Genomic DNA, 13,593 nt, shown 5'->3' with positions numbered 1-13,593 from the left:
GCAGCAGGCTACAAAGAGGAAGTTCAAGTCCCACCTCATCCATGAAACCCAGTTGAATGACTTTGGGCCAGTCATTCTCTCTCAACCCATGATACCAGGCTGAGGCTACAAGCCAGTCAGCAGAAATATCAATGGAAGGGTTAATGAGTATCTGGTTTTTAAAAATTGGCCACCTGACAAAAAAATTTTTTTAGCAAATAACTTACTCTTCTTGATTAAAACAGTATTTGTAATTGAAATCACCCAAACTTCTCAGAGTTGCTGCTTGTCATAGGAGTGTAGGTACATAGAAACAAAACCACGAGTCACTCTTTTTTCCCAAGAAAAGAATGTTATAGCTAGCTCTTAGATGTCTCTATTCTCAAACAGAGAAGCATAATAAAATTGCGGTCTGAAACATTGGTAATTTCTTTTTCAAAAAATGTTTTTGGCTTTACTGAATTAAAAGTCAGCAGATATGTTAAAAAGATCTAAAAACATGCCAAGATTCCAGTAGCAGCTTTTGGACACATTGGGAAAAACAAAAAGAGGAATTTGGCCTATTATGCTTTGCAGAAAAAATTACTTTTTCACAAATCAAAACCAAAATAACCTTTCTGATATATCCTAATCCTCTCATCTTAATTTTTAACACATCTCATGTTATTTTTTTCCTCCACAACTATTTATTTTTTTAATACTGAAGATGTAAAATAAATGCCTTTATGGTAGTAGTCCCCAACCCCTGGTCTGTGGACCAGTACCAGGCCACAGCATGCCAGCAACTGGGCCTCAAAAAAACAAGCAAAGCGGGATGCAGGCAGCACACGAAACCATACCCTCTTTGGTCCACGGAAAAATCTTTCTCCACAGAACCCATCCCTGGTGCTCAAAAGGTTGGGGACCTCTGCTCTACAGTGTGTTTTTCCAATATTGTACTATAGCTAGCCTTGCCCAAATCCCTATGAATTGAACAGTTATCTTACCTCACTAAATAATGGCAGTAAACGTAAGTAAATTTTTCTATATCCATACTAGTAATCTCTCTAATCATTTCTGATCACAATCTTTGTACAACTTCACAGGACCACTGTGTGTGCATATAGGTGCCCTTTGCTTCACCACACTTTCAACATTTATTTGAGCCTTTCCCAGTAATTTTACTTACTTACAGGGGCATAGTACTACCTCTGAATAATTTTCCTGGCTTAGTAATTTCCCCTGCTGCTTGATCATAATGCTGGCTTCTTCCATTGTGTGTCTTCAATCTGATTCCTGTATTTCTTTCAGAGTTATTGTATGTTTTGAATATTAGATGTTTAGAGGACTTTGAAGGTTCTAACATAAGATTTTCAAAAGCTTTTAAAAGTTGCAATACTGTCATCTTACAAATTCAGTAAGTTTCTAATAAATAATATTAATGCCAGGAAAATAGAAATGACTTCATTGGCTAGCAGTGAATAAAGATACAGTCCAGCGATTCTCAATCTTCGTGTGACGGCGACCCCGTCACACAGACGCGGCGCGCATGCGCGGCGGCGCCCCCATGCGCGGCACGCATGCGCAGCACCGCCCCATGCATGGTGCGCATGCGCGGCGGTGCCCCGGGGGGAAATGGCGGATCGCGTTGTTTCGCGACCCCCGTAAAATGGTCGATCAACCCCAAATGGGGTCGCGACCCATAGGTTGAGAACCGCTGATATAGTCCAATGAATTTGAAGGGCACTAAATAAAATAAGCTTTTCCTGAAATCTATTTTCCTGATACCATTAGACTACTTGCAAAATGTTCATGAGATAAATCACCTTTTAACCCATATTTACATTTTTTAATTTGGTTATTTCAGGCATTGATTAAAATCTACAATGCTAATTCTTTCTAATAAATTAAAAATTCTTGAACGCAGCTGCTATGGACGAATTGTATTTTTCCTAAGGCTGAACTTTTAAGAAAGCTAAATGGCTGCATTGCCAAGACCAAAGATAATGATAGCTTACTTACAATCAGCTTTTTTATTGCCATTCCCTGTACGTGATTATAAGACATACTGTATTCTGTAAAAGTAATTTATATTTTCTTGTTTGGGAACTAGCCTTCCTTGAATGAGGAAGTAAACCTTTTTCAGAGATAAAGTACAGGAGCTAAATAACCATTATAATTGTTGATATTGTTGGCCAATATTGCATAGAACAGTTTTGTCAAGCATATATAATTACCATGTTGACTTGAAATATATGTTTATAGCTCTGTTGCATCTGGAGATAGATTAAAATAAAGATGGATAATAATGAAGTTAAAATAATATATTTCCACATTGCTGAAAAGGAAGGATTGATCTCTTCCCTTTGATAGTTCACAGAAACAGAAAACACTGTCATCTCATTGAAAATCAGCATAAGATCAGTCCTTGGTTCCAAAATCTTAATCATTAATCAATAGTTTGCAAAGTAAAAGGAAAATTTTTAGTGTGCTAGTGTATGACATATCTGGAAAAAAAAAATCCTGGAAACTACACAGAATTGTACAGGGGCATGTTGTTACATTTCATCAAAACATTTAGTAGCATGCATGTACTTATGATTGGTCATTTACTGACTGTTTGAAATTATAATAAAAATTGCTTACAACCGCATTCAATGTTCCAGTGTTGCCTTCCCTCTGTGATCATGTGACTGTATTTTGTGTGTTTAGCAACCAGCCCACATTTACTTACGGTTTCTGGAAAAAATTACCCCATAACAAATACTAGATTTGCTTAACGACACCATATTCATTTAATAACTGCCACAAAAAGGTTGTAAAATCAGATGTTTATGTCAACCGTAACTTATAACCATAATTGTGGGGCTTGATTGTGGTCATAAATCAAGGACTACCTGTATGTCACGTGGCTATGTATATTGTATATTCATATATGATTTTATATCAAGCCCATGTTAAAATTCCATAATGCTCAAATGTCACTCTTTATTTGGGACTCCTGAAAAAGCTAAATAAGGTCAGAGTTAATATAGGCAGCATCAGGAAATTTCAAAGCTATTGGAATTAGATTGGGAAGTTGAAATAACAGATCAGAAGAAAACAGTGGCAAACTGCTTCCATATTGTTTCTAGGAAAACAGTAGAATATATCCATTGTCATTACACTGATAATATTTGCAGCATGTAGCAAGTACTCCTGATTGGATTTCCCGGTTATAATGTTGAGCCTGGAACTGCATGATCTATTGCTTAAAGAAAAATAAACAGAACTATGTATTAAGATATTGATAAAGCACAACTGAGATAGAAGTACAAACAAAAATACTAGAAAGCCTTAATATGGAAGGTTCATATAATCCATTTGAACAGCTGTCTGTAACATTTTAACTATCCTCTGATAATGAACAAAGGCAGCTATTCAAAACTGATAGAGCACCTGTCTAATAATCATGCATAACACAAGCTCTTTTGCAGTATGTCTCGGGTTGGCACCTATGACACTGTTTTTCGAACAGAAAGCTGGCAAGGCCTAATAGAATGCAGATGCTGGCAGCACTACTTTCTGCTGTTAGTATTGGGATGCATCTGTTTTAACCTGTCAATTTGTTACATGAATAACTCTCCAATTACAACAACATGATAGGTTCAAAAAGCTAGTAGAGAGCAACTTCAATAGAGGAGGGGGAAAGTAGTGCTTAAAATAGAAAGATAAGCAGGCTGACAATGTTGTGCAAGTAAAGCTTGAAAATTGCCTTTATCCCAAGATTTTTGAGAGATGGAAACTCTAATATAGAAGCTCCCCCATATAAGATAACCAATACACTGCCTCCTGTGTACTTTATAATTTATTTTTATATGTGTTTATTAAGAACATCTATCACACAGCCGGTTAAAGAATCAGTAGCATGAAATGGATTGTAGAGATTAAAGTACAACTGCAAGCCAAAAATTGCAAGCATTTGGATAATTGGGTGACAGTTTGTAGAAATGCTGCAGAATCCTTTTTAACCTCAAAATATTTCCCACCTACCTTTTATATTTTCTTTTTCTCAGCACAAAACCTAGTGGAGTTTTGTCCAAAATTCAAGATGATATTTGTAACACATGCCTAATTCGTAATGAGGCACAACAGTGCCATCTAAAGTATCTGATAAATCATCTCATGCTGAAAAGCTCAAATAGAGGGAATTCATTTTTTTATTTTTCCCCAAAGCTTCTCCCATACAATTCCTTCTTATACTAGTCATGCTTATCATTTAACCATAGGATTGTTCAGCCACTAGATAATTTTCTGAAATGATGGTAAATCAGAGACAGAGCATTTTGCTTGATTGGGCAAAGTAGCAGTCATTTTCTAGAAAGAAGAGGACTTGCAGTTATCCTTCATATTCTAATGGCACCGAAGATACTACTTGGAGAAAGAAAAAAGGAAGACTTTCTTCTGAAATCCTTCATCTTAAGTACATACAGTAGATAATTACTCCAAATGGATGGATTTTATTTGAATTTTGTGTGTGTGTGGTGGTTAACTTTCTGTCTTATTTCTATTTTTTTTCCTTTTCTCAAATATACTTTTTATAGCTTAAGATTTATCTTAAAGTGGCTTAAAGATGTAATACTTTCTAGTATTTTGTCTGTATTTCTATATCATTGTGCTTTATCAATATCTTACTATATACTTATTTGACCAGCAACATAAAATAATAAAAAGGGAATAGAAGATAACAGATACAGTCAGGATCAACAAAAAGAAATGATTTTTAAAGTTACAGTTAAAAAGATAAAAATTAATAGAAACTAAAGAAAAAAGAAAAAATAGTGCATAGAAAAATATAAAAAAATAAAAATATACTAAAAGAAAAGGAAAAGAAATATAAAAAGAAATGACTTCCTCTTTATCACAACAAATATAAATAATTTTAGTAACTTTAGAACCTTGATCAAAGAAAGCAACTTTATACAGGTAGTCCATGACTTAACAACAGTTCATTTAATGACCATTTGAAATTACAAAGGCACTGAAAAAAAGTGAGTTATGACTGTTTTTCACATTTAATGAGCACCTCCATGGTCATGTGATCAAAATCCAGACACTTGGCAACTGACTCATCAATTGCAGTGTCCTGGGAACATGTGATCACCTTTTGTGACCTTCTGACAAGCAAAGTCAACGGGGAAGCCAGATTTTTTATTATAATAATAATAATAAAGTTGGAAGGGACCTTGGAGGTCATCGAGTCCAACCCCCTGCTCAGGCAGGAAACCCTGTACCAATTCGGACAAATGGCTGTCCAGTTTATTCTTAAAAACTTCCAGTGTTGGAGCATTCACTGCTTCTGGAGGCAGATTGTTCCATTGGTTAATTGTTCTAACTGTCAGGAAGTTTCTCCTTAGTTCTAGGTTGCTTCTCTCCTTGATTAGCTTCCATCTGTTGCTTCTCGTCCTGCCTTCAGGCGCCTTGGAGAATAGCTTGACTCCCTCTACTTTGTGGCAGCCCCTGAGATATTGGAACACTGCTATCATGTCTCCCCTCGTCCTTCTCTGTTACTAACTTAACTGCACTGGTTCACTTAACAACCGTGGCAAGAAAGATCGTAAAATGGTGCAAAACTCACTTAACAAATTCTCAGCAACAAAAATTTTGGGCTCAATTGTGGTCCTAAGTCAAGGACGACCTATATACCTTCCTTTTATTTTTAAAATCTTGATCTTTAATTTGTTCAAATAATGTCCTAGAGCTTGAGTCCCTTTCATTTTTTTCTTTGTTCCTTCTCACAAAATTCTTCAAAGCTTCAACAAGTCTCTTTTGTAAATCCAATACAGGAAAGTTATCCAGGTCGATCTTTTGGTCTGATATTTGTATTTCCCTTTTAATTATTAAGATATCAGCCAGTTTCATAGAAAAAAACCCAGAATTAGACTGAAAAAGAAATCTAAAACTGTTTAATGGATTAAAAGGCAATGCTGGTTTTATGGATTGTTTTAAGGATAATGATCTAGAGTTAGAAGTAAGAAAAACTCCATTATATACATGTGTGTTTAAATTAGTTAGATGATTTTTTTTTTTTTTTGCTTTATGGAAATTTGTTTGGTATAGAAATATGAAAGTTTAAATTGGAATGGAGAAAACAAAAACAAAAAAGAACTTTGGCTTTATGGATTGTATTAAGGATAAAAATATATAATCATATACATACATACATATATATACATACATACATACATACATATATATATATATTCTGGAATTGAAAAAACGTTTAGTTATGAGAATGGAACTTTGAAGTGCTTAAATTGATTAGGTGATTTTTGTGTATAACAATATGATCTGATAAGGTATGATAATTAACTGGATGGAATTTGAAGTTTGTGTAATGAATTGAAAGGAATTAAGGTTTAACATATTTTTTTCTCTTTTCTTAATTAAGTTAGTTATTATTGGAAGAAGAAATGAATGAGATTGGTGATAAAAAAGAGGGATGAGAGAAATTAAGAACTTTAATATATCTGGTAGAGATATTCAAAGTAGTAATTTGTTGATGTAAAACAATATTTGATTATGGTAATTGTAAATTGATAAAGTTTTCAAAACAGGTTGAGTAGTAATAGAAATCTAAGTTAGAAATGGAATATATTAAATTTATTATGTTATCTGTGGGAAATAGAGAGATGACAGTGTATTAAGTGGAGCGGTTTATCTATGTTTTTTTACTTTGGAATGTTTGTTTACCCAAACACCACAGTGTGTCTTAAGTACTTTTTGTTAAAATTAAAAAACCAATAAAATATATTTTTTTAAAAAAAGATATCAGCCAGTTTCCTTTGTATGTGCAGTATAGTATCTTTTACCATGTCATTCTTGCAGCTTGTCATTTTTAAATCTATTTTCAGATCAGTTTCAGACTTATTCCAGTAAAAATTATTCCTCTTCCACAATAGTTTTTAAACACAGTCTCTCTAAAGAGGCAGGCACTGTTAAATTAACGTCTGAGTCTATTGTTCAAAAATATCATTCAGTATGTCCATTGTTAAGATATTTTGCCCTGTATTAGTAAATAAAGTGTTCTTTACTTGTAATCTTCAGGGGTTGTTTTTTTTTATTCCTTCTAGTGTCAATCCTTCAGTCTCATTGTATCATGTTTTTTAAGAGAATTCAAAACAAAAGCATTTTCCCATGAAAAGCATTTTTATAATTAATTCCAAAATCTTATTTCAAATCCATCTGGACATGTCTGCTTGTAACTTTCCAACATTAAGGTTCTTATCACCCTTGTGCTATTTATTCCAAAATAATTTTTAAAACTACTTAAATTTGTATTTAAAATTTATTTCACTAAAGATTGAATAAACTCACTCAGTGCTGTAATTTCATTTACCCAGAAAAGAAATATGCACATGGAAAAATCTAGCCAATGTAAAATATTCTGAACAGGTATTATTTCTCAAATTTCTCATATTTTTGTGATAGCTGTGACAGAAAATAGAAAATATTTTTGCAATGTAAATAGTGAAATTCCCTGCCTTTGTCCCAAGATATAAATAGCTTCAAACTTTTGAGCATTTTATAGGCTGACAAAAGCAATATTTTGTGTGTGTGTGTGTGTGTGTGTGTGTGTATTTTATTTTTTAACATTATATTTTTTTCCTCAGAGATACCCTTACAGGTTGGCAGCCTTTGCCAGGGACTAAAGCAGCCATGCTGGTCAAAGTTAATAGCCTAAGACAAGTAAATTCTTCCTCAAGCAATTCTTTTCAGATGCAAAACAATTCAGAAATCAACAGCCAGGAATCAATGAATCCCAAAACAGTTGTATATGCTCAGTCTCAGTCTATGGTCCCAAACTCATTAACTCCGAAATCTACAGCTCCAGTAGAGATGAAGCGTTCCATGAAAATTAAAAAGACAGAGAACGGAGGATTTTGTCTGGTATTAACTAATGGGCATACTCCTCAGCCTCCCTCAGGAAATCAGTTACAAAAATTGCCTGCATGTCCCAAATATGCTTCTCCGCCTCCAGTATATGATGAACCATCAATTGACTCCCCAATTTATGATGAACCTCCTATAGATATGGACATTAGAGTCACAAATATGAATGGGACAACTCCACAATTGTCTCCAAGCAATAGCTTGAATAAGAAGATGCAGCCAATTAAATTATTACAGCCTCCAAGTATACAGCAACACCAGGGTGGAAAAAAGCATTTGAGAAACCCTTCTGCAACAGAATATAGCCCTGTGGGAAAAGAATACATTAAACACATGGTCAACATTGACCAGTCATCCAAAAAAACTCATTCTACCACCATGATAATTGATGGCATCGATAAATCCCAATTGGGTCAGCTTAGCTCTAGGGAGAGCTTCAAGCAGTCTTGGAAAGTCGTAGAAGCTAATGTTCTTAAAAATATGGAAGTCCATAATAGCCGGCAGAGCAGTCTTCAGGCTCAAGAATATCCCACAGTGATAAGTCAGCAAGACTCTGGCTATTCAACAGGTCCTTCTCCAAGTTTAAGAAAGAGAAAAGGAAGACGACATGCTCCAGGCCTGGGAAGACCTGGTTCTGTAGGCAGCAATAGCGAACTTACTGTGCTGAATGACAAGCTTATTGCAGAAATGCGTGAAGTGGTGAATAGATCTGCTGCCTACAGGGGGAGCAAAGGTAGTTTAGATGCAGAAATGCTAGACAACACAAGTATGCCAGAGGGTAATAAAATTAAGTTTCAATCAGACTATTTTAAAAAGTGTAACAGCAGGAACTCAAGAGATGATCTTACATCTAGTAACAGGTCATTATATAGGCCTACAATGGAGGGTAAAGGCAGCCTCTCAAATGATCCAGCAATACAGCAAGATGTGGTGAGACAGAAGAGAACTTATGAAAAAATAGATTCTTTAGAAAAGAATGTGTCCAGCCTGATAAACCCATCATCATCAGACACAGCACAATTATCAACACAGGTATTTATTAATATGACACAATTTTAATCATAATCATGATAGAGTATTTATTTATTGTCAGGAGGTCAGGCATTTTCTAGCCCTGGAGATTTTGAAATCTTCAGGTATACACTTAAAATTATAACTTTTAACTTAATTTATAATTAAAACACGTTTGCATGCTTTATACTATGCTGGGAGTCAAAAATTAATCTGTACCACTAGGTCATTATACAAGTTATATGGGTTTAATGCTATGGTTAAAAGCATTGCTTCTTTTGTTTAATAGTTAACTATTAATGTGAAGTTTTACTAAAATTGCTAAGTTTTATTCAATAATAATATTCCTGGGTTAAATACAATATACCACAATTAAGTCAAGGTTTCACTTGAAAATGTAGATGGTCAAGACAAAACTAGCATTTTTCTCTACAAGAGAGAGAGAGAGAGCATAAGAAAAATGTTTATGCTGTAATTGTAAACATTTTATGCCAAATTATTGCCCTACATAGAATATTATTAATTTTGGTATATTTTTGCAAGAATGACAATTTTCTTATATTTTTCTAGGCATAATACATTAAATATTATTAAATAAATTAAATGAGGTTTCTAATAATCTTATTGAAAAATGCCCGTACTCAAAATTGGTATTGGTTGCATATATGGGATTGTTCATACAGTAGTGCTGTCAGATAAAGATAATCCTTGACTTATGACTGGTTACTTAGCAAGCATTTGAAGTTACAGTAGGACCTCCCCCCCTCCCCAAAAAAAGCTACTTACAACCCAGCAACCTCACAGTTATTTGTCCTTATGACCAATGGCAGGGATGTTCAGCACCCTCGTCCCCCACCTATCTCCCAAAACCACTCTATATCACCGAGTTACTCAGACCTTGACTTACTTCCCCCTCAGCCACCTGGGGAGCCTCAGGCCAGGCGCAGATGCTACAAATTTGTGCAAAGGTGCTGCAACTTGCAGAACTTAAGCTTGCTTCCCACCCAGCCACTCTGGGACTTGTGGGACTCAGTTTGCTTCTCAGCCTGCTCAGGGCCCAGTAGCACCCAACTTACCATTCTGTTTTTTGCAGCTTTTGGAAGAAGCACCCTGCTGATGCAAGGCTCAGCTTTCCTCCTCATGATAGCCTCATGCTATTCTGCAAGCAGGTGTGATTCTTGTGATATTTTGGAAACTCTGTTTTTAAAGAGGCTCCATTTTTAAGGTGACTCCATTTTAAGGTTGAGAGCTAAAAATCAAATAAAGTAATTAAACAATATAAATGTTGCTAAGGCAACTTAATATGAAGAGATAGTACTGAAAAACTACAACAGAGGAATTCCTTATGGCCAAGTCCTGTGTCTCATCATTTTTGCAATAACTAATTTGAGCCAACCTACAACAATATGAGGAGGTTTTTGCCTTATAGCAATATCAGGATCCATCCTATTGCTCATTTATCAGCACCCAGAATTCCACAGTTCTCTTTTTGTCAGTTCAAATAAATAAATTCTACAAGCAGTAATACGGGAATTGAGTTGCATTCTTAGAATGAATAAAATAGAATAGTCTAATGTTAGCCTTATAGTTTTCTAGAATCAGATACTAGAGGTACCAGATGAAGAAAATGACCAAATTCAGCAATTTTTGTTCAAAGAAAATTATTAGCTCAGACACCTTTTCCATGATTTTTTTATCTGTTGTTTTTACAGTGCGGAACAATAGGGTCTCATTCTCATGAAGAGAACAACGTTCAATCTGGAACCAACGTTGGATATCAGTTTCCCTTCCACACCATACGAAAGCCCATCTCCCAAAGCAGCATGACTGACTGGGCTTCCAAAAATCTTAATATGCATACTCAGGGTATCTTTCGGCGGAGGCTCTCCATTGCCAACATGTTGTCTTGGAATGGTGGCTCCATCAAAAAGCCAATGCTTATCACCAGTAATGACACCATCAAAAAGGAAGCTTGTGAAATATTTAAACTGATACAAATCTATATGGGTGACCGGCAAGCCAGAATGGACCGCAATAATGTGGCTTTGATAACCATCACCAAATGCTGGAGTATTCAAGGTTTACGGGATGAACTATACATTCAGCTAATCAGACAAACAACAGACAATATGTGCTACCAAAGTCTGGCACGGGGCTGGGAACTTATGGCAATTAGTCTCGCCTTTTTCTCCCCATCACCCAAATTTCAATCTTACTTGGAAGGTTACATCTATCGTCACCTCAGCCAAATTGCAGATGAAAATAGTAAGTGCTTTATTTAATAAAGTAAATTACAGTGTTTTAAACCCCTATAGATAAAATAAAGTAAATTATAATAGGGGTAAGTTACCATAATACAATGCAGAGCATATTAGTAAAGGTACTCAGGACCAAAGCTTGCTTTCTTTCCTATAAAATGAAATGCAGTATTTGTTGCCCAAGAACCTGGCTTCTTTGGCCTAGGCAAAATGAAAAGAAAATTCCTTGTAATGTTCAGTGAGCTTATTGCTGTTTAGATTTAATTGTAGAGATTCAGTTTCATTAAAACAAAAAATGTTTAATCTATAAAAGAATAACATTTTTGATAATGTTCCAAGAAATTATAAAGCTCCCACGAAAATCCTTGATTGATTGATTGATGTAATTAATTAATATAGTCACACTCGCATATGACTAGGCAGCGTACACAATTAAAACAAAAAGTAAATCAACATAATTCAACTATTAAAACTATTTATTAACATTAAATTATGGCATATATAAAAGTGCACTTGGATCAAATTTAATTGCTAGTAACCATAGGAAAGTTTTCTTGACAACAGTATGGAAGTTAATTGCCCTTGCCTTCTTCCAGGAAGTTTTTTCTACTGCCTAATCTAGTTTACAGTCCCTGGAACTGCTTGGTAATCTCCCACCCAAGACCTAAGAGGCCTAATCTTGTTTAGTTTTTGAGATCAGACAAAATTGTTTACCCATCTAGGCAAATATAATTAATTGTCATATGTTTAAAGTTTTAGGCTGAATGCTGGAAAAAATGGATGTTCATACAAGGAAGTTTTTTTCATTCTTTGGTATTCTGAGGTTTACAGAAAGCAAATAATTAGAAGTCTCTTTTTATATCCCTGGATTCTGATAGCATAAAGCCCAGATAGAACACAATTCATACTGGTTTGAAAAGTTTGGGGAAACAAATATTTCAGATATTCTTAGACAAAATAATAATTTGAGAAAACATTTTAAATTCAAAAGTCATTCCGATTGTATACATTGTTCAAATAATTTGTGAGACATTAAGTTTTGGTCCTTAGACTCATGCTTCTGATTGTGATAAGCGTAAAGAAAAACAATAGATAGAGATGGGCAAAACATATTTCACAGGAAGGTGCACTTTGGATTTATTCAGGGAAGCGATGCTGTGAAGAGGACAGTGAATATTTGACTATCTTGCCATCACTCAATTAAAAATACTTTATATTTTCAGTCACTCAACGCATTAAGGAACTTCTGGATCTGAAAAACAAAAAGAGCTCAAAATCCAGGAAAAAGAGAAAACAAAGCACAGAGGATGAAGGTAAAACATAAGAAAATAAAAATCAACATATATCTTTGTTTGAGTATCACAGATTTCTGGCACACATTATTACGGTTGTCTGTACTTTAATATAGGTAAGTTCAGTCTGGAGCATATGCAAGAATCAGCAATACAGAAATAGAAACAAATGCAAAATGAACTACTATAGAATTTATTTTGTTATTTTATTCATTATTCTGTGGAATATTTTATATAGTAGTCTAATATAGTAACATAGCATCTGTAGTGTCCCAATCTCACAACTCTGAGATTAACTATAAATAAATACTACTTCAATCTAGGGTCTCATTTATTTCAACAGAATGTGTAGCCAAATAAACACACGTTGGGTTGCAACCTTACTTTCATAAAGCAGTTGGGATCTTTCCATACAGATGGGATCAGTTATAATCATTGGCCCCAAGCCTCAAAAAAGTCCAGCAAAAATGCTAACTTGGTCATACTTCTCTTCTATGCAGATGGTCGTCTTTTTCCATTTCCTTATAGTCTTGGAACATAAATTCAGTCCGATAGCTAATGCCTACTTTTAAAAATCCTAATAAAAAATAAGTTCAGGCAGCTTCTGCTATGTCACAGTCTCATCTACTAAAATATTTTTTTCCTTTGAGAGTCAATCTCTCTCTCTCTCTCTCTCTCTCTCTCTCTCTCTCTCACACACACACACACACACATACACACACACACACACACTCAGTCTCACACGCACATACCCCTATATTCTACCTAGATAATTTTCATTATTCTTATTTAGAAAAGTGTTTCACCTGCTCTTAAGAGTGTTGGTATCTGTTTTACTCTTCAAGCAATTTCCGATTATTTTAATGTATTGTCTTGCATCATATGTAGTATTAGTCAATACTATGAGAATTAAGTGTTCAGCAGAGTGATGGCCCAAGGGAAGAAACTGTCCCTGTGTCTAGTTGTTGTGGCATGCAGTGCCCTATAGCTGCATCCTGAGGAGAGGAGTTGAAATAGTTTATGTCCAGGTGGTGAAGCGTCTGTAGATACTTTCTCAGTGCTCCTTTTGACTGGCGCAATATTGGCACCTTCATATTATATAAGATTAAAGGCCTTTTTATCACCATATTCCTCACATTAAA

The 13,593-nt window shown here is 34.9% G+C and overlaps 1 protein-coding gene across 7 annotated transcripts in view; it reads left to right on the top strand.

The window, feature by feature from the left end:
- The window catches only part of LOC120296999 (rho GTPase-activating protein 39-like), a 130,753-nt gene that overhangs the window by 90,056 nt on the left and 27,104 nt on the right, over positions 1-13,593 (top strand). For all 7 annotated transcript variants that reach the window (XR_005553652.1, XM_039319102.1, XM_039319098.1 and 4 more), the window contains exons 3-5: positions 7,611-8,922; positions 10,614-11,166; positions 12,383-12,472. Coding sequence is in view for 6 of the 7 variants with exons in the window: in XM_039319102.1 (XP_039175036.1) it covers positions 7,611-8,922; positions 10,614-11,166; positions 12,383-12,472 (1,955 nt within the window). In the remaining variant the exon portion in view is untranslated. The remainder of the gene's footprint in view (positions 1-7,610; positions 8,923-10,613; positions 11,167-12,382; positions 12,473-13,593) is intronic.

The sequence above is a fragment of the Crotalus tigris genome, unplaced genomic scaffold, assembly GCF_016545835.1.
Source record: "Crotalus tigris isolate CLP2741 ecotype Arizona unplaced genomic scaffold, ASM1654583v1 scf7180000022411.5474196:2289641, whole genome shotgun sequence".
NCBI classification, from domain to species: Eukaryota; Metazoa; Chordata; class Lepidosauria; order Squamata; family Viperidae; genus Crotalus; species Crotalus tigris.
This window is presented reverse-complemented; position numbering and strand designations above follow the sequence as displayed.